The 22,820-nt window shown below is 32.5% G+C and overlaps 1 protein-coding gene across 2 annotated transcripts in view; it reads right to left on the reverse strand.

Annotated features, from left to right (window-relative positions):
- LOC141611748 (thioredoxin H9-like) overlaps positions 1-18,587 on the reverse strand; it is a 43,544-nt gene extending 24,957 nt beyond the window's left edge. The window contains exons 1-5 of one of the 2 annotated variants that reach the window (XM_074430359.1): positions 18,374-18,565; positions 17,459-17,522; positions 16,780-16,830; positions 15,803-15,916; positions 10,124-10,246 (exon numbers count right to left, since the gene is read on the reverse strand). In XM_074430359.1, coding sequence (XP_074286460.1) covers positions 10,124-10,246; positions 15,803-15,916; positions 16,780-16,830; positions 17,459-17,479 — 309 coding nt within the window. In that variant the 5' untranslated portion in view covers positions 17,480-17,522; positions 18,374-18,565. Of the gene's footprint in view, positions 1-10,123; positions 10,247-15,802; positions 15,917-16,779; positions 16,831-17,458; positions 17,523-18,373 lie in introns of both variants that reach the window. The other variant, XM_074430360.1, reaches the window with a different exon arrangement.
- Positions 18,588-22,820: the final 4,233 nt, after the last annotated feature.

A 22,820-nucleotide genomic window follows, 5' to 3' on the forward strand; every position in this document is an offset into this window, starting at 1 on the left:
CCCAATTTCATTGATATTGTAACTTTTTTTCCCTCCCATTCAACTACAAGTTTACGTTTTTTTTTTTTTTTTTTTTTTCTGGCATATTCAACTAGTTGTTACGTTTTTCCTTTTTAAAATGATTTGACATTTTATATATGTCTTCACCTACTTGCACATTGCATTTTCTATTAAAAAAACACCAATAATAAATGTGAACATCCTGTTGAATAAGAAGGGTGAGTAGAAAGGATTGTTAACATGGTGTGCAGGGTATGAAACCTATCACGTATATCTGAATGTTACCAATTACGCACCTAACAAAACGTTTGTGGCTACGGATTTTATTTTCATCCGAAAAAACTTTACTTAAATAAAGTACTATATTTGATTGCCAAATAAATGACATGACTAAAATGTTATATCTACATCAATTAATAATAATAACATTTCGTCATTTCTTAAATATAGCATCAAGGTGATAAAATAAAGGGTTATTTAATGTCAATACTCTAAATTATTGTGGTACTTCTTAAAATACTCCATACTTTATTTTAACTACCAATATACCCAACTTTAACACTCTTTCCCTGGTATTAGAATAGATAGATTGGCTACCTGCTAAGCCGGTTAAAATGTTTTAACCCCTCTTTTTTTCTACCATTGCTGATTCTTGTCAACACGCCCGGCCCCATTGATGTTCTCCTAATCTCATCTTCAGGTGAATTCTTCACCTTCTTCTTCAATCTTCCCCTTTTTTACCCCCTTTTGTTTCTCTTATATAATTCCTCAACATAAATTAAACCTTCACTTTCTTAGTTTCTTTCTTCAATTCCATTACAAAATTAAACCCATGATGTTATTTCCTTTCAATTACTCTTAATATATCTAATTCATTAATATATGACCCCGTTTCAATTGATTAATTTCTGGGTTTGCTAGTTTTAAAAAGTCTAACTCTCATTAAAAACAAAAGTCGTAACAAATTAACCTTAAAACCAGTACAAATAGAGAGGTTTTGCTGCTGCTTCTTTAAGTTGGCTAGTGTTAGTGTTGTTGAAGATGTTCTTGCTAGGATTGTTGTTGTTGATGATGATGATAGGGAGAGAAGAAGGCGGCCGCAATCGAGGAATTTAGGGTTAGTGCTAGTGAGAATGAGCGTGATTTGCCGATTGATGCGGGTGATGTTTGCAGAGAGATTAAACATGATAAGCGTGATTATATTATAGGGCTCTTTGTAATTTGTTTTTAAGGTAATTGTTCATATTTGGTGTTCTGATTTTGTACTATCATTGATTTAATTGGGTTAATTAGAGTTTTTGTGTGATTTTGGTTGATTTTTTTTGGTAATATGGAGTGGGGTTTCTGGGTTTTCTGGATTTTTTGGTATAGGGTAGAGGAAGGAGATGAAGATCATATACAAAGAGAAAGTTGTGACTTTTTTACCTATTATTATAGGTTAATAAAGGCCCAATTTTATTAAAAGTAAATGAGTGTAATAGTTGGTTATATTGGTAGTTAAATTATAGTTTGGAGTATTTTGAGAAGCACCTCAATAGTTTGGAGTATTACCATTAAATAACCCTAAAATAAATATAATGGAGGAAGAATAATGTAATATCATAAATTAACAATGAGTCTTCTTTTAAACTTTCTTAAAAATAATGTTAAAAAAAATATTATTTTGGGTTTTAAAGAAATTCAATTCTCAAATTGGGGTCAAACTCGAATTGGACAACCCTAAACGAAGACCCAAACCATATACTTCTCATTTCACCTCTCTCTATCACATTTTCTCACTAACGTCCGCACCACCACCCTTCACACCCTCCCTGCAACCCTTCATCTCCTATGACTCCTCTCACACCACTATATTGCACTCGTCACTCCTCTCTCCCCACTCATCTCCACTTTGTTCACCTCCACCTCACTTCACCTCATTACACACAACAATCTACTATCTAACTATCACCGCCCTTACCACCTCTCCACTTTTATCTGGTCCGACCTCTCCGATCAAGCTCACGTGTGTGTCCAATCTAGTATTGCTGGTTAGAAGCTCTCTCACGTACGAGACCTGGTAGGGAGGACAATGTTGACTCAAACAGGGGCGGATAAATAAGAAGCTTGTAGTTAGAGAACTCATCTAATAAGAGGGTTTGTTTGAACTTTTTATTGGGCGTAGTGGTTGTGACGACGATGGATAAGGAATGGAATTCGGTCGTCGATGGTGAAGGGAGTTTGGCGGTGGACGAGTAGTGCCGGTGAACTCTTCTTCTCTCTATATCTATCTCTGTTAAACAAAGTGTGGCGGAGTTTTACGGAGAATGTTGGTGGAGTTGGCGATGTTGGAGGCTATTATGTACTTGTGACAGTCTGGGTATCGGTGAACTTGACTGCTGTGAGTTGTGAGGAGAGGTGGTGAAAAATTGTGATATGATGGGGTGAAATAAGTAGTATATGGATTGGGTCTATGTTTGGTATTGTCTAATTAATGTTGAACCCCAATTTGGCAATTAACTTTCTTTCCAACCTAAAATGATAATTATTTTATTTTTCAACACTTTTTGAAAAAAACTTCTCTTCTTATACTAGTTGTTTCATCCTTTTTTATATATATATATATATATATATATATATATATATATATATATATATATATATATATATATATATATATATATATATATATATATATATATATATATATATATATATATATATATATATATATATATATATATATATAGAGGGTCAGGATCCGCTGAGAACCACTAACATAATGAGAACCGTGAGAATCCATATTAAATCATCATCAAATCTTATTCCGAAAGTTTTGAGGGATCATTTACTCTTAGTTTAGTTTATTCAAACACATTTTTAGTATAGCTAAACAAAATTTATTGATTTTATTAACAAAATATAAATTTAATGTACAAAAATACAATTAGGTATACTAAAATGGCTATAGATGCACGAAAACAAATACTAGGTGCATGAAAATTGTTACATGCATGAAAATGATTACTAGGTGCATGGAAATATCAGGCTTTAGGTGCACGAAAACGAGTTTTAGATGCTTGAAAATTGTTAGATATATGAAAATGAGTAGTATGTTCATTAAAATTAATAAAATGTTTCTCGTCTCGATTTTCGTCAATAATTTATACTTTTTGGACCAAGAAATATGTTATCTAGCCATAAAATTCTATGCCGAATCTAAATATGTCGTTATATTTTAGAAAAAAAATCCCTAAGATGGATTTCTCAAGGTTCTCATTATGTCAGTGGTTCTCACTGGATCCCAAATCTATATATATATATATATATATATATATGTATGGAAAAGAAAGATGCACATATAGTCACTCCTTAATAGCTCATTATAAAACGATTAAAAACCACTTTGATATATAAGTTGGTCTCATGATAATTTAACCATTAGACATTCTCACAAAAAAAAAAGTGATGGATCATTTTTAATCTTAGTCACGCCTACCAAAATGAAGACCTATGTAGTTATCAAAATTTGTTTCAATTTCGAATCAATGTCTTAGTATATCTCGCTAATAGCATCTTCAATGAAAAGCTATAAGACAATGTATCTTGATTTACCAATTTTGTAAGATACTTTGTTCATCGGCTACATTTATTGCTACAATGGTTGAGTGCAACATCTCAAAGTCCACAATATTGTTTTTCTAATGTGAAGATTTACTTATTATTCTTTGCAAACCAAGCTACATGGCTTGTTAGACCTGATATTCTTACCTTCCACTTTTATGTATTCTAAATCCAATGGTAAGCCACTTGCTTTTTTTTTCTACAAATATTGCAAGCAAGTCCTTAAAAAGAACTGTTAATTAAGTTTATAATTTTTGTTATGATTAATTGTCGGTTAATACCAAATATATATCACTTTTTTTTTTAATTACTACCGAATATAAAAAAGGGTTAATTGATGGTAATAATCCAAACTATGTCTCCCCTTCTCATATTAATCCATACTAACGTTTAACTGAGAAAAATCTGAATTACGCCTTCATTTTTCTCACAATACACCAGGTAACCGGATACCTGTTATTTAGGTCATACTTGAAAACAAAAAAAAACTTAAAACCAATAAATCGCTAATCTAAGTCATCTCCTCCACCAACATGCAAATCCTCCATCATCAACCATGAAACAACCAAAACCATTGTCACATTCATATCCCTCCGTCTCTGTAACCTGCTCTGACGCCGCCACCTCCACCAACGCCCTTTCCTCACTCCGCCACTACCAACCTAACCCGAGCTTTATGCTTAGATGCACTCCTCAAAATCATATCTCATTTTATACCTAATATTTTTCAAAATCAAATCCCCTTCAAATTTAACAACGGAGCTCACTTCAAATCAAATTGAGACCACAAATCTTATCAAAACCCCCCTTCAAATCTCACTTTCTACCTCTTCAAATCTTAATATTATTAATAAATTTTCGTCATTCATTATGTAACCGCTCTAAAACTCAACATTTCTTTTCCTATTCTAGTGGGATTTCTGTCTTCTTCAAGTTTTTCCTCTTTGACTTTAGAAAAAAAAACCAAACCTTGAAATACTTTGATTACAATTGATAAGTTTTTCAAGAAGTATCCTTATTTTGTAAATGGATTACTTTCATTTGGTTAATTGGCCTTTCCTCAGAAAATTGAATAGTTTAGCTTCGAATTTGTGATGAAAGGATAGTGATGGTGGTGGTGCGTATGACTTCGTTCAGTCGTTGGATGGTGGTGCCGTTGTAGAGGCAGATGTGCTGCTTGATTGTTCTGATGGTGGGGGAGTGGTGGTGGTTGGTGATATTTGATTAGTTGGTTTTCTGGGTTTTTACTAACATTTGGGGATTGTAGATTGGTTTGCGTTTTTGGATTTTGATTAGTATTGAAATTAGTTTGGGGGTAAGTTAACGATTCTGGAAGAAGATAAGTAAAAATTAATGGGTTATTTCATAACAATAATCTATCCTATTGGTGGTCTGCAATAATCACTCCACCCTATCAATAATCCCAATTAAATCCAACCTAAACACCATACCTTCTAATAACGAACCAACTCATATTTTGTGATGTTTGTGTGTATCAAGTAAATCAAGTTCTTGATTCATCACTTGAAAATATTACACATAAACTTCACATATACCATCTAGGTTATCCAAAAACTATCAAATATTTCAACATACACTTCAAAAAATATCAGCTGGTTCATTATTAGAAGGTATGATCCTTAGGTTGGATTTAATTGGGATTATTTAGAGGATGGAGTGATTATTGCAGACCACCAATATGATGGATTATTGTTATAAAATATCAATTTGGGATTTCTGTTTTTTTTTTTTTATTAATTTGGGACAAGTTAAAATTAATTTAGGATTTCTGGGTGTTATTTTTTATTTGCCCAGATTCTGGAAGAACAAGAAGATAAATGGGCCCTACGATTTATGACCTGAAACCTTACCTGTTGTAATAGGTAAAAATTAGGTCGAGTTTAGTGAAAGATAAATGAAGGCGTAGTTCATATTTTTTTCGGTTAAACGTTAGTATGGATTAATATAAGAAGGGGAGACATAGTTTGGATTATTCTCATCAATTAACCCTATAAAAAAATCAAAACGTAAACTAAGAACTCTTTTAACCGATTGATACCAAATAACCATTTGATCATAATTTTTTTCATTTTTGATTCATTTTCTTTACTCATAAGAGTAGTATTGGCCATTTCTTCACAAGATACCCCTACTCCTTTAAATATAATTTCTTCCACGTCCACTGAAACCCAATATAGTTCTCCGTCTTCCTTTACTCCTCTCTACTCCACTAACCTCAAAACTAAAATCTATTCATCTATATTTGATTTCAGACTCATCCTCTTCCTTGCCCGTTACAATCCAAATTTGATTTTTAAATATAGATATTCAACTTCATATTTCACCAACATCTCGTTTAGTCTATTTCATTTAATATTTGCGATTGGAAGTGTTTCTCTCAAAGTCATCTAAAACCTATATTTATCTATTTTCGACAATCAATGTTCTCAATATTTTACTCTAAATTTGTAACCAAGTTTCAATTTTCATGTTTTTTTAAGGTTATTTCTTATTCCTTAATCTTGATCTAAGACCATTCATATTCTTATGGGTTAAAGTCACCTTTTTTTTTTTTTTTTTTTCATGTTTTACTTCTTATTCTGGTGTATTAGATGCACCAAATTACTGAAATCTTTCCAACAATATTCTCGTTCATAGTTTTTGGGTTTATCGGTTGTTATCATGTTCGTAAAAACAAACTTATTTGTTGTTCTAATTTAATTAAAGAGGACAGACATTAGACTTATATGAGTAGTTGCATGGTAATATGAAGATAGAACATGGAAGACGGAAAAGAAAAAAAATTAAAGAGAAACCTTAGGTGTATGTTGGTCAATTTTATTTATTTTGCATGAGATTGTGACTTTGTTTCAGGTAGTAAGGAATAATTGAGCATCCGAAAAGGTGTAACACCTGCAATTTTTCTAATTTAATTTTGTAACCGTATTTTATTTTCGATTACGATTTCACTTGTATAACTCGGAATTTATTCCCAAGTAATTCATTTTTCTCCCTTTAAATTCTTGAATTATTTTGTAACACGAATATTCTTTTGTTCTCAAGATTTATTGTTAATTCTAATTATTTCAGCTTCGTTTTATTTGTTCATTTAATTCGTATTATAATTCTATTCCTAGTGAATTCGTTGGATTTTGGAATTTACTTCTGAACTCCTTTATTCTTATTAATTTCTAATATCATATATTTTATTTTTATTTAGGAGATTTAGTGTTAATTCTTTAATTTATCGATTTTGGTTTAAACCTTTGATAAATTCCATTTTTAGTCGATTTTAGTCTGATTTCTTCTTTGGACCAACTTTTTATTTAAGTGAAATTTTATAAACCAATTTGAAAATACAGTTTGGCTCATATGGTCATTTGGACCGTTTATTTTAGTTTTAGACAAGTTACGTATAAACTTGTTTTATTTCCTTTTATTTTAAGTCTTTAAGATAATTATTCTTATTCCACTTCTAATTATTTTACAACTAAAAATGAGAAGATATTTTCTTTGACTCATCCTCTCATGTGGCTTGTTTTTCTAGAGCTTTTCAAAGAGATTTATTGATTATTATATTTATTCATTCCCACTTAAACACTCTCCTTTATGTCCACATTCATTAGGTCATTTATCACTCACAAAATAAGAAAAATAACCTAGCTCACTCCTTTGTGTTTACCGTGATACTAATCAATCAAAACACCATAAATCTTCATCATTTATTACTCCAATTTATCCATTAATCATCTTATCTCAAGGGTAAGTTAATTACTCTTTTCGCCTTTTTATTAACATTTTATATGGGTTTTCACCATATATTTATATTGTTTTGTAGGCTTTTATAAGACACTTTTAAAGGATAGCATTTTGTTGATTCAGATCTTGACAATTAAGGTAATATATTACACGATTTACTTGTTGTAGTTGCATGTATTATAGAGTTTTTAATATTTTATGATGATTTATACTAATATATAATTTTAGAAATTATTGAAACCTGTTTCATGATGTTTATATATTACTTTTGACTTTACATAATTTTGTTTTGTCAATTGGGAATTTATTTAGTTGATATATTGATTTTTATGTTTTAATCTATTGTTTTGATATTAGGGTTTTAATATTTCGTTTTTATACTTTAATCTGGTGTAAATTATTTTTATGGAATTAATAGTTAATTTTAAGATACCATGAATTTTTTTGGTAATTATTTTGGAGCTATAGTCTTTATTTCGGATTTTATAGTGTTAATACGTTTTTGCGATTATAGCGATGCTGAACTGTTTTAATTATATTTAAAATACTAAATCATAATATTAATTCTCGAAATTTTAATATGTGGCCGAGACACTGTATATTGAGGTGTGTGTAACATTTTAGGTCTTGAAACCTTAATTTCGATTTTATAATCATTTTATAAGTTTTGGTGAAAATCGTTGTAAAATCTGTCAGTCTGTTGGTAAAATTCATTTCATATGTTTAAAGTGCTCAAACCCGGAAACTTAATATAGAGACTCCTATTTATTTGAAGTCAATAATATCTCTATAACATTTCACAAATTTTCGATATACGGTTTGTTCAGAATAAATTATTTATGAACAGTTCGCCTCTAAACTGCGAATCTGTCATCAATCGAAAGAATAATTCGTAAACTGACTTTCCCTTATGATATAGTGACTAATCGTTTTCCTACATAAAATTTTGTCTATTTATGTTTAGAATTTTAATTTGCCTTAAAATGTTTTCTTAAAGTCATTTTATGAACTGAAATATTATTGGTGTCGATTTCTGACAGCTTTTAGAAATGAATTTTTAGACCCCTGTTGGTTTCGTTTTCTGAAGTTGATTATAAAATGAAAGTTGTATCCAAAAGCTATTGGAAACCAATAAAATTGTCCTTGCATCATTTTGATTTTTCTGTATTTAATTATGAATTTCACAGTACTGTTGTCCTGTTTTTAAAATCTGATTTTAAGTGTTTGTCTCGTTAAGGCCCAATAATATATATCTTACTAAAGTACATTAAATCTTTGGCTTATTCAAAGCTTTAGTACAGTAACTTTACTAATTCGTAACCTTGAATTTATTTTTATACTTTTGGAAGTGAAGTTTAAGCTTCCTGTTTTGAAGATATAAAAGTGTAGTTCACTTACGAACCTTTGAAATAATATACTTTGAATAAGAGACTATATTTGGGATATTTTAAGTTTGGAATAATTAAAGTAAGGGCAAAGAATAATGAACTAAGGCATACGAGTTCTTATACAGCTATATGATTGGGTATCCTGCGGGCGGTACAGATTGTCGTAGAGTCATGTACATGTACTTAGATTAAGACTTCGCACTACGTGGTAAGTCGCGTCCTATTATAGCTTGTTGTCTAGTGAGTGGACTTGGTCACCTTTGCGTGACACTGGGTTCCCGAAACTAGTGTAAGACATTGCGGTGTCAAGGAGTATAGCTAAATTGAAAATCTAGCCTGAACTATATTATTTCCATTCTGTCATTTGAAGAATTTTGCTCTTAAGCATGCAGCACGTTTCTTTTTGAACGTGATATTGGAATCGTGTTTTCGTTATATATGTTTTGATATTTCAATCTATTTTTTATATATTATTGCTGTTTTAACATTTATATCATGTGATATGGCTGGGAGGACGTCGAGTTAATCCCCACTGATTGTGGTTGTTATGTTTATAACATGACGGGTGTTAGCTTTGCTGGGGATTTCTGTGTGAGCTAGCGAATAGTTTGAAGATCCTACTCTGTTTTTCTGCTTTCTTTTATGATTTTTAGTTTGAATACTTTGAAGAATTTTATTTCCGCCCTTTTTATAAAAGTGGCATTTGTTTAGACTTAAGTATATAGTTTTATCCTTGAAAATTTTATACATTCTCAATTTATAACAGTTAGAACTTTTATATTTTTGTATTTAATCTCATTCGACAGTGTTTCCGCCACTGTTTTGCACTAGATTTTATAGGGGATTACAAAAGGTGGAAAACTAACCTCCCCATATGCCCTCTATCTCCTCAAATGGAAACCCCATTATTGCAGAGGCACTCCCAATAAATGGGCTTGCTTATCTATTTGTAGGGGAGGTCTCCAAAGAAAAAGTAAGGCATTTTGTGTTACTTTTGGGGAGGTTCCAAAATTTTTGGGTATAAATTAATATTGTTGGGGAAGTCCATTGTTGGATAGATGAAGATATGAATTGGGGAGGATAAATGAAAAAGTTAGTGAAAATGCGATGGACGAATAAGGAAAAGAAAGAGAAAATATGGGGAGCCTCAAATGCTCATTATTTTGAATTTATTTTATATTATAAACGAATTTGTGAAGTGTAATACAAATTAGGTATTAAGTGCAATTATTCTTCTTTCTTACTAAGATGTGCTTTAATGATTTATTTCCTCTCATCCAAAATGAAAAAAGAGAGCAGAATTTTACAATTTTTTATTAAAAAGATCATCGACATGTGTAAAATAACTACATAAGAGAGTGAAGTATATTTACCGCCATTTCGTCAACGTCTACAGCAAGAAAAACTAAGGAAGAATATTTGTCAGCAAGCTCACGATAAGGTGTCGCTATCTCTTTACATGGTTTGCACCAAGATGCACTAAATTTTACCACGGCCTGCATATTGAAAAAATCGAAATATAACATCATTTCTTTAGCATTGTCTATTTCCATCGTACTCGCACATTTGATATTTTTTCGCATTCAAGTATATTGTCTACGTAAGCTAACGGTGTTGTACTTCGTTAAACAGAAAACGAAATAAAGCATAAACATAAAACCAAAAACTACACTATGTAGCATGATGAACATCTTTTATGATTTTGTTTTTCTATATAGCACAATTTTTGATATATTATAGCAATTAAATTACTCTTTGCTTTTAAAACTCGTTAACAACTTTTACATTTATAAAATAATACTCCGTCCAGGTACTAATGATCTTCTCCTTCCAATAAAATACTTCTTATATATATTAGAAAAGTGGGAAGATCATTGGTGTATGGAGGGAGTAAGAGAAGTATAGCCAAACTTAAAAAATCGAGTACATCTTCTTGCTTTGACTAAGAAGAACACTACCATAAACCCTTTAATTTAAAACAATATATGAATTGCCAAGTTATACGTCCCTTAAGCCACCTCCAACATGCATTAGATATTAGTTGGTACAACTGACTATCTTGATCCCAAAACCAACTAGACCACCATACAACCACGACCTTGTCGCTCCCCTCCCCCAACACTCGCCCACCCACCAACCCGTCCAATAACTCCATCCACCCATTGAGACAACCTTTTCCTATCACCTCGCCATGCAAAAAATAATACAAAATTAGTCTTTTGAGAAAATTTAAAATTACGTTATAAAAAAGAAAAATGTTTTTGTAGTGATTTAGAAGTCAGTGTGAGTAACATAGTGATAATTTTCAATTTTAACAAAGTAATAGTTTTAGAAAAGTTAATATTTAGAATCTTCCGCTATTTTTCACAAATAATAAATCATTAACAATTGAATCATATCCAAACTATTGAGAGTTGGTCTTGTGTGAAATGGTTTACATTCGAGTAATATAAACACATCCTATAAAAATCTACATACCCTCACTAAATCATAGTTAATTGATAAAGTCATAGGAAGCATATTTGATACAAAATATGAAGTGATTTTGCACTAAATAATGTAAAACCAGTTCATATAAGAATTTCTGAACTACTTATACAGTTTGAAACTTCGAATGTAAATGACCCATGTCATAGAAATATTTTCAGCGATCGTAAAATCATGAAAATTGAAAAAAAATCTCCTTCTCAATTCTCTTTCAGAAACCCTTATGTTTAATCTTCATCTTTCAGGTATCAGTATCAATCATTTTTTTTCTGATGATGCGCCTGAAAATTTATATCAAACATATTTGTACAAGTATTATCGAGTAATTACATTTTGATTTCAAAGCAGCTTGTAGTCTTGAAAGTTTTCACTTTTTTCGGCGTGCTAGTAAGGTCCAGATATCAAATATAGTTCCGTAACTTCCATTCCCTATTTTGCATAGAATTTTTACTACAAAGTTACTCATAATGAGTTCATTACCAAGTCATTGAATTCTTTATAATATTCTAGATTCTAGTATTCTATAGAAGGTCGTAGATTTTCTAAACACTTGTATAAATATTTGCAATGATATTAATATAAATCATCAAATTATTCATAATTCTTAAATGGTATCACACCAAAACGATCATACCACCGCAAATAATTCATTTTCTCCTATATTTTTATTGTGGCCAAAAATAGCTCGATGACTCCCTACTATATCCAGCCCTTTTGTTCCTCTTTGTCAATTTATCGTATTGCATTCAACTTACTGCTCTCGCCTATCTCACTTGTTCTACCCGAATCAAAAATGTTTCCTTCAAGTATCAGTGTACGACTTTCTCAAATTTGTGGATGAAAGTCAATGATTTCTACCTGAATACATTACCAATGTCGAGAAAACAGATATACTTAGTCCAACTTATACTACTTGAATTTGATAAGATTGACTTAATAAGAATTCTCTTCTTGGCAACATAAATTCCTCAATACTCATCTTCTTGTTCAAACCAAAATATTTTATGTTGTATGGATTACTCTTGCAAATATTCATGATAATCCCTCTCATGGTCACTTACTCAAATAAAAAATTGTCTCAAATCCCTTACTAAGACAATATAAAAGCATTACCAATTATATGCAAGTCATATAGTCATATATCGTTGAACTTTCTCATTTTCTCGCTCGGGGCACGCTTATCAGCTTCAAAACTAGCTTTAAAGTCTTGCACAAAACAAACTCCTACGTTCGTATTTACATTTCCTACCACTGCCTCTGAAACCGCCCATCGAACCTCCTTCAATCGTCCCAAGTATCTCCCAATGCCTCATTTTCAAACAACTTCATCCGAACATTCAATTTCCATAACCTCAACATACCTTTACTTTACCCAAAGCAAAATATCCACACCCCCCCCCCCCCAAGAGTAAAGCAACACTTTAGCTTTATATGCATATTTTTATGGTATCAATGATCTAATAATCGGGTATGACTCATCAATATCCATTAGTCACACTCGTTATTTCTCTATACCTAATTCTTTCTCTAAACTTCTTTTTAATCATGGGTTACACGTCCCTCATATTATTTGTAATATTCCTTTTCTCTCTAAATTTTATAGTGATAATAATATCATTGCTTTATTGTTGCACTTCTCTTTTTACCGTAAGGATTGAATCACGGGCAACATTATTCTCCTAGGCAAATCTAGTTTCAGCATGACAAATAGCGTCCTCCTTCCTTATTAGCTCTTCATGGCTTCGTTTTTTCCTACTCAACTCAACATCATAGATCACCCATCCTCTAGTATTCTTGGGCTAATTAGTGAGGAATTTAATTATTCTATTTAATCTTCTATTACTCATTATAATCCTTTTTAATATAAATAAGTCACAAGTTACCTTTCTCTACATCTACACTCACACCTTCTCCTCATTAACTTATTCTCTCTATTGTATGGATTTTTCACGATCACTCTATAAATGTTTGTACTGCGTTATATTTGTGGTTCACTTTAATTCACTAAGTATATTTTATTTTATCTTTCCTCTCATAAATTCGATACCATTGGTGTCATCACCCACTTCAGGTCCCTTATTGAAAAATACTTTAATAAACCCATCCTTCAACTCGACTTAAATAATAGTGGTAAATACGTCACATGCAATCCTTCTATGAGTCAACAAGACATCACTCACAACACCTCCCCTCCTCATACTCTCAAGCACAATATATATGTGAAGCCTTCGTCATTAATACATCGTTGAATCGAGATTCCCCTAATACCTCATCAATTGTATACCGACCTCGATTTATGTCTTTGTTACCGCCATCTACCTCATCAGTTGTATGCCCTCCAAGACTTTACACAATGTTTTTTCTTACCTATTTACAATAAGTTTCTATTCTTTAGACGTCGTTGTTACCATTGGCTCTGCTCTACACTTTCCACAAACTTAAACTCATTTATTCTTCTCGTCCTTGATATCCACCACCCTTTGGCCCTTGCAATAGTGCTCTTTATATTTGCCCATCATCATTACCTTTATCATCCCTAACTAACTGTCGCCACCACACAATTAGGGACCATCTATACCGTACTTCATTTCTTCTTCCACCAAAACTTCCTCTGCCTCCTCTTATGTCTCCTCCTTTACCTCCTCCCCAGCTCCGCTCCCTCCTCCTCCTCCACCCTCACAACCTATTACTCGTCTTTCTCGCATTATTATGAAACCAAATCCTAAGTGTGCTTAGTTTTCTAAACTCCTTTCCCCTATCCAAATTCTTATCAGTGTAAAGCAAAATATCATCGTTCTTTGATGCTTTTATGATCGAGGAGTAGAATTCTTGCCTTGGTAATAGCACATGGTTCCTTGTTTCCTCTTAGCGCTCCTATAATATTGTTGGGTTTAATGGGTTCTTCATATCAAATTCAATCTTGATAAGTCCGTTCAAAAATATAAGGACTGGCTTGTTTGTAAACGGTTCCTCCAATGTCCTAATTGATTATTTGGAAACTATTGGTCTCATGGTTAACCACACACAGTTCATCTTATTCTTTCACTTGCTCTAACTCGGGGTTGGTCACTTAGCCAAATAGATTTATTTGTAAACATTATTTTTCTTAAGGCCTCTTAATCGACACGGGCTACATGTCCAACCACGTGGCCAATTTGTCTATTCTAATTTTGTGTCTCAGGTGTGTAATATTTCAAAATTTAGAGCTTAAACAAGCTCGTCGTGTTTGGTAGACCGAGCTTAGGACCTCTATTCTATCTTTTGACCTCCCTCTTCATGACGCTTCTCTTTTCTGTCCACCTATAAATATGGTTATTTCTTAAAGGACGTAAGCTTTCCACTATCCTTTCCTGGTACCGCAAACTTGTCCTCCAATAAATATTACTTACTTCAAGCGGATATTTTTAATAGTGTAAAAAAAGAAGCTCAATATATTGAGGTTTCGTCAAGTGATGTACTAGATGACATTTAAGAGTCTCATTTTGATATCTCAAAGGTAATGTCGACGGTTGTGCCAATTTCTATTGTGATTTGTGATGACCCCCTTCCCCCCGTCTTCATTTTCATCGCTATGCATATTGGATTGGAGACGAGATTATTATGTCTACCACTGGTACAATAACTTCCTTAGTAAAACCTAAATATAACAAGTGTCTCGTAGCCATGCCATTTATCGTTTTTCTAATGGAGCAAAATTAGGGCCATTGTCGACATCGTACACCACAACTGAAATAATTTGGGACAATGTGTTACTTACTGAACATGGCGTTATCCTATGACTTCCCATGTCTATTGTGATAATCTTGAATGTACGCATTATTCTGCAACCCTCGTTTTTCATTCTCATGTTAAACATGTCGCTCTTTTGTTTTCATTTTCTTCTTAAGTAGGTTCAGCAAGGTCTTCTTATTGTTTGGCACTTTTTAGGTGGTGACCAGCTTGCTAATGTACTAACTAAACGCTAATTTAATCACGGCTCTATAGATTTGCTTTTAATCAAGATTAGTCTCACTCTAGGATTGTCGAACATATTAAGGATATTTCCATAACATAGTCTTTTCCATATTACAAATTTAAATTCTTACTGTAAAGCTGTATCTTATTTATATTAAAAAGTCATTGTATTCTTAGTAGTATTACTAGAATAATGGCTTTCTATAACTCTATTATAGGTTTTCTAAACACTTGTATAATACTTTCATTGAAATTAATAGAACTCATCATTTATCCATAATTCATATTCTTAACTCCTTATAAAAAAAATAATTGGCTCAAATATTTTCTTTTTCATTAAGTTTATTTATTTTTTTTTTTTTAAGGTCACGTTTTTTATCTATTTTTTTTTGTTAAGTTAGTATCAGGATGAGATGATTTATTCACTTTACAACATTAACTTCTACAACATTGTGATTTAACACGTTATTTGATCGTATAATGATAACATAGTATGTACTTTCCTTTGACACAGTTGGTTGCAATAGTTATATTTATATTCTTTCTCCATCATCAACAAAAAACGAAAAAGAATGCCACCAAGATAATTGGAATAGAAATAACATACTTACAATTTTACCATCTTGCTTGGCCTCTGTCAGTTTTTCTTCCCAACTCTCTAATTTATTGATGTGGCAAACTTTCCCGCCTATAACATGTCGTCGCTTATATGGTCTTTTACAAAACTGTTAGATTATGAAGGTATTTACCAGAAACGAGTATATTTAAAAGTTAGCACGACACTTACATTACATGACAATAAATATTTATTCTTATAATTTATTATCAGAAATTAGAAAATACAAGTTAAATCACAAAAAGACAAAATGTATATATACATTGTCAAAAATGTCAAATGCCACCAAAATTTTTATTATATGATGATATACTAAAAATAGCATTTTAGATCAAATAAATAAATTATGTTTGAGTTTTTCTACGATGTACTCCTATATTTTTCCGAATTCTAACAATATAATCCTCAATTTTTTTAAATCGTCTTATATAGCTCGTACTTAGTGATTAGTACCAATTATTACCCTAATTATCAAAATTTTTGTTCTTCAACAATTAAATTTAATCTTCCAGACAAGTTCAGTGATGAATAAACGATGACTGTATTACTGGATTCACAAATTACGGATGAATAATTAACCAACATTGTATATAATCTTACAAAGTGAGACTTTTAAGCATTTGCATTGTTTGTAGAATACTTAAAATGTAGGGTATCTTGTATACTCTCTCCGTCCCGGTCATTTATTTACCTTTGCTTTTGACACAAATATCAAGGAGAGGACCTAGAGGGGACCATTTGTGGTAGTGTTATTAAATAACAAGTGGACAATGTATCTTGTGGATAATCAAATTACCCTTAAAAAATATTCTAATATAAAAAGGTAATTAGTAAATGAATGTGACACATATAAGAATAGGTAAACAAACGACCAGGACGGAGGGAATAATTTTCAAAAATCAAGGTAAATATTAGAAGGGTACATCGTAGAAAAACGTTTTATTTATTTAAGAGAAAAGTTTAGTTTATTACCCCGCTGTAAGGTTTAATCCATTTAAATGTCCTAGCAATCGAGCACTCCACCTTAGGGATTTAAAATTTGAGGTTATTAATGATACGGATAAAGTTTAATATTAACAAATTTTACACAAGTAGATGATATTTTTCTATGTATAATGTGTGATAATATGTTAAATAAAAGTTAACGGTGAATTCTCATTAAATTTCGTAAAAGTACGCACATTGTAAACATTTGACAATAAGTATAAATTCAAATGAGATTTGATAAGTACACATAGATCACTAATGTGACATTTCTTATAGACATTTTTACAATTTTGCTATATAAGTTTAAGTCCCATTCTCCAACTTTTTTTGAAAGACCCACCATTTATTCTCACTGGAATGAAATTCTAATAAAGTGAAGAAAAGAAAGTTCAAGATAATACACTCATATCATACAGCTTAGCCAATGAATATATATTTTTCATTTAGATTATGTATTATTATTTATATAACACACTAACAATTTAAATTTTATCATTTATTACGTTTGGGAGTACTGTATACTATTAGATGTATCCAATAATATGTCGGAAATTTTTAATTACAAAAAAAATTGGTATGAAAAAAGGTATTAACTTTTTCTATGTGGACATGCTATGATGAGAGAAAGAAACATAACATAATAAAGTGTATGAAAGTAAGTTACTCTAGTCCAGCACTGTCCCATTAAATGTGGTCAGCAAACCTTCTTATTGAAAATGCAAATTTACCTTGAAAATAAAACAAGGCTACCTTAGTTGAGATATCTAATATAATATACAAACTGATGTAATACAGAGTTACTTTTTTTACCTCTATGTTAAGGTTTAGAAACTAGATTAAAATGACAAATAATTCTTTTTTTTATGTTTTTTAAGAGTTAGACTAAAAAGGAGTTAAATTTGTAATGATAAATGTAAAAGAGGTAACGAGTTACTATGCGAACATGAAATAGCAAAATAAATAACGTATAAAGTTTGTAAATTTTCATCACGGAAATTGTGTGACATAACTATCAAAAACTTACATGAACATTTTTAATCTAGACGAAAATATGTTAGATTATTCATTAGTGTCATTTGAGTAACATGTTCACGTATATCCTAATAGCACGACAACTATTATTTCTTAGAAAACTTCAAACTAACCATTTATGAAGAATATAAAAACAATCACTAACACGTTTAAATTGAATTATTTCCAACAAACTAAATCACAATTAATCCATTCCTATACAAAACATGGTTATAAAAATTAATCTGATTCATGAAAACTTAACTTACAATAACACAAAGTGTAGTTATTACATTATGATCTACGGAGTACATTCGTGTGGAACATTATTATACATTTTAATGATAGAATACGTTTAAATAATTAGATGAAGATTATGCTCGATATTGGGATCATATTATCTCATTTTATTGGTTGCGTAAAAGAAAATGCAATTTTTTTTTGGTTAAAAAGATTCCCAAGTATTTATCATAGAAAATTTATAGAAAATTATACATATAGAAAAAATTAATTCAATCATGATGATGGAGTTTAATACGTAATAATATAAAGAAGATGGTGTTATTACCTTTGACAATTTGCTCAATAAACCCAAACTTTGAACGTTAAAAAAATAATCATAGAAAATTTTCACATGCTTTCTTTTGTGAATTTATTGATAAAGAAAATTATTTATTGTTTTGTATTTTGGAGATCCCCCGAGCAAGGTTGGCAAAAAAGGGGAATTGAAACTCGTTCTAGATATCTTTCTCTTTAATGGGAAACAAGGACAGATATCGTTCTAAATTTGATCAAAAGCCATGAGCTAATCAAGTCAACCAAATTTGTATTCGTGGAATTAGGGTCATTGGTAAGACAAAAATTTCTAGTTAGTAATTTAGTTTGAGCCATAAATTTTGGGTACGATGTGGAAACTCAACTGTATGCGATGAGAGACAACAACCAATTATTTTTAAACTCAATAAAATATTCGAATCAAGTATTTTAACTAAAGTAATAACCACAAAAAAAATTGTGAATTATTTTTGGACAACCCTTTGAACCCATTTGTACCACTTAAATCGAATATCGACAAACGTTAATGGACGTAGGAGTAAAAAACTAGATTATCCATTAACATTCATGACTAGAATGATTCTCATACATATGGGTCCTGTTTGGGTACGTTTATTGATGTCGAGACGGGGCAGCATAGTGAGTTAGATAGGGCGATCCATATTCGAGTGATGTATGATTTAAGGCAGCCGTTGAAGAACTCTGTGCCAATCAAGCTGAAGGGAGGACGGGTGATAAACTTTGATGTTAAGTACAAGCGGCTTCCTATTTTTTGCTATAGGTGAGGGGTGATTGGGCATGGACATAAAGATTGTGATGAAGGTTCGTATATTGAAGATGAATTGCATTTTGGGGAGTGGTTGAGAGCTTCGCAATGGAAGATTACGAAAACTGCGCATGATATTTCGAGGAAGGCAAGAAGAGATCTAAATGCTCAATTCGAGGCTGAAAAGAATGCTGCTGAAAGTAGTGAAGCTGATATTTCAAAAATGATCGAAAAACTTCAATTGATTGCACTGAGTTTGAAGGTGAAAAAAGCCGAAAAAGGTGGCACTTGGCCGTGGCAGGGACAAGGGAGCAGTGGAGAGGGAAAAAGAGGGGTGACGGGAGGAAGGAAAGAAGGAGAGTCTAAGTCTAAAGAGGTTGCCGTGGTGGAGGAGAATACATGGGGGGGGGGGGGAGGTGTATGCTATGATGATGGATGATGGGACTATTTTGAGTGGGGAATTGTCGCATTCTCGAGTGGCAGTAGGAGGTTGGGGCATGACCGGGGGTTGGTGGATGGGGGAAGAGTTGGAGGCGTATAGTGAAGGAGGTCAGCATGGAAAGAGGAGGTGGGAATATATATGACTTAGGGGAAAAGAAACAGGGACGAGGAGGAGGAGGGAGGGGAGGTGGCAAAGTGATGTATCACTTTTATATACACTTTTATAACTCCTTTCATGTTGGTTTTGATACCGTTTTCGTGCCTATTATGTCATTTATATGCCTTTTATAGTGAAATGTCGATACTGCTGCTACTTTATGTTTTAATGCAGAAATGACGCATTACGAGGTGAATCAAGTAAAAATGAGCATTGCGGATATGGCATAGCAGAATACACGAGGTATGGCATGAGAAACGAGGAGACTTGAAGATAAGACGAGAAGATTAAACGAAGATAAGCTGGATGGCTGGTTCCTCGATCGAGTATATATGGGCTCGATCGAGTAACTTGTCCTCGATCGAGTATGTCAAGGCTCGATCGAGGATCTTTATAGCTAAATCTTTTCCGTATTTTCCTAAAACACGTCTTATTTGTACTATATATTCTAAACTCGTAAGGATTATTAGGTTACGCTTTTTATAACTTTCATACCGCAAAATACTCTTAGTTTTTGTTGGCTAGCATACTTTTGGATCTAACATCTTTCCTCATTAATTGTTAAGGTATTTAATCGTTCTTCATTAATTATTATTCAAGTTTATGCTTTTAATTCATTGTTATTATTTTATGTCTTCAATCATGCTTACATCTACCTTTATTATTGTTAATCAATTTAATATGAGTAGCTAAATCATTCATCTAGGATAAAGGGGATCTAGGTTGATTAGAAGGGGGTTATTAATTGATTGTTAGCAATATCGTTTAAACTATCGTTTGATTATTTTTCTTATTCTAGTTATATGATTTAAGGCCTAAGTCTATAATTAGTGTAGCAAATTAATACTTTTACCGACTGAGTTAGAATTAATATAGGCTGCGATAATCAGATAGATTGTGTTTAATTATAACGAGTGCATGTCAGACTTAATCTAAAGGGCATAATAGAATTAATCAATCTTGTGACCTTATATAGTTTGATTAACCTAACAATTGATTAAGATACACCCCGTATAATTGACCTAGTGAACCGGAATCCTAGACTTCTTTAATATTATTGTTAATCATCTTTATTTCACTTGCTGTTAATTGTTAGAAAACAAACCAAACAAAACCCCCAGGAAATCGGTTACTTTAAGACACTTTAAATATTAGCAAAATGAATATTACCGCCTCCCTGTGGATTCGATACCTTTCTTGCCACTAACTATTTTCTTAGTAGTGAGATAGAATTATTTTGATTTAGGTGATACGACATTAGCCTTATCAAATTTTGAGCCGTTGCCGGGGAGGCAACAATTTTCTTGTTTGTTTTTGTTTATTTTATCTTTTTGTCTCAGGGAACCTAGTTCCTTGAGACCGTTCTTATATTTTTCTTGTTAGTTTCGTGTATGCCCAGGTCAACTAGGTCCGAGATTCTTCCAATAGATCTCGAGCCAGAGAAGACATTTTCCTACAGACGAAGGTTTTAGAAAGAAGTGGGTCAAGTAGAAGACTTAAGTATACTTGACGTTGAGACAGAGCATTCTACTTCTTCAGAAAATATGTCCTTTGAAGAGGACACTATTTCTGATCTTGATATTCCAGTTCCTGAGTTTACCATCATGCCTACTTTAGCAAGTCATTCCGAGCCTACTTTGGCTTCCATCCCTAAAGGATTCAAGCTCCCTACTATAGATGATGGAACTTTTGAAATTCATCCCTCTTACATAAATTTGGTGGAATGATATTTATTTGGAGGGGGAGCTACTGAAGACCCTACAAAACATATGGAGAAATTCGTTACTTATTGTTGTTCCATCCCTTTAACTGCTGGGGTGACACAAGATCAGGTGAAGCAGGTGCTCTTTCCTTTTTCTTTGAAAGATGGTGCTGCGGAGTGGTTGCGAGATTTAGATACGGAGGATCAAGGAGTTACTGAATGGAATACTCTAGCTCTTTCTTTTTACAAGAGGTACTTTCACCACAGAAAACTAATGCATTGAGAAGTCAAATTACCAGCTTCAAGCAAGCATCTACTGAAGATTTGAATGAAGCATGGGTTCGCTTCAAAACGTTTTGTCCGTTCGGTTCCCCATAATGGCTTTCAAAAGTGGTTTCTTTGCAACCAGTTTTATAACGGGTTGTATGACGATCATCGTGCTTTGCTAGATTCTTCAGCTAATGGGAGGTTCCAGGACAACACTAATGATGATACCGCGTAGAATTTAATTGATCAGATTGCTACCCATACTGCTAAGTATGGAAATCCTAGGGGAAGTACACGTGGGAATGGTGGAGATAGCGGTATTGCGGCACAGTTAGAGGCTCTTTTTCCCCAAATTGCTGAGATCAAGACTACCCAATCTTTGGGTAGTAAAGAGGTAGTTCATGATATGAGTCAACAGGAGGAGTCTTGTGCGCGGTGTGGTATGGATGGTCATAGTGCAGCTGAGTGTATGAGCACATTGGAGCAAGTTAATGCCTATCAGTCTTTCAGGCAAGGTACACATTTCTCTAATTTTTACAATAAAAGAACGAAGGAGCATCCTTTCCTTCAATGGTCTAGTCATAATGTGCAAAATCCACAGCCGCAACAACCACAGAAAAATCCATATACTATTCCTCAAAATCATGGTAATCAAGCACAAGGAGGATATCAAATGCAAAATCAAGGAGGTCAGCAGTTTCATAATTAATATCAACAACCTCCTAAAAAAACTACTCAACAAGCTCCAAATAATGAGATGGCAGAGTTGAAAGCTCTCTTGCAACAAACTTTGTCAATGCAACAAAAGCAGACGGCTCAAATTTCTGAGCTGATTGCCCATAACAAGATGTTGGATACCCAAGTGGCTCGGATGGCCATTCATAATTCTTCAAAACAGCCCGGACATCTTCCTCCTCAAGGTAAGCAAGCTTATGAGCAAGCTAATGTCATCCAGTTGAGGAGCGGTCATACATATCAAAATCCGGAATTGCCAAGTAATGAAGAGGAATTGCCCATTAATGAAGATGCGGTACCTTATATGCATCCTAAGGGATTGGGTAATTTGGAGCTAAGTGACGATGAAAAATAAGTTGACGAAACGGAAACACGAGATGAGAATAATCGCG

This window comes from Silene latifolia, chromosome 11, assembly GCF_048544455.1.
Source record: "Silene latifolia isolate original U9 population chromosome 11, ASM4854445v1, whole genome shotgun sequence".
NCBI classification, from domain to species: domain Eukaryota; kingdom Viridiplantae; phylum Streptophyta; class Magnoliopsida; order Caryophyllales; family Caryophyllaceae; genus Silene; species Silene latifolia.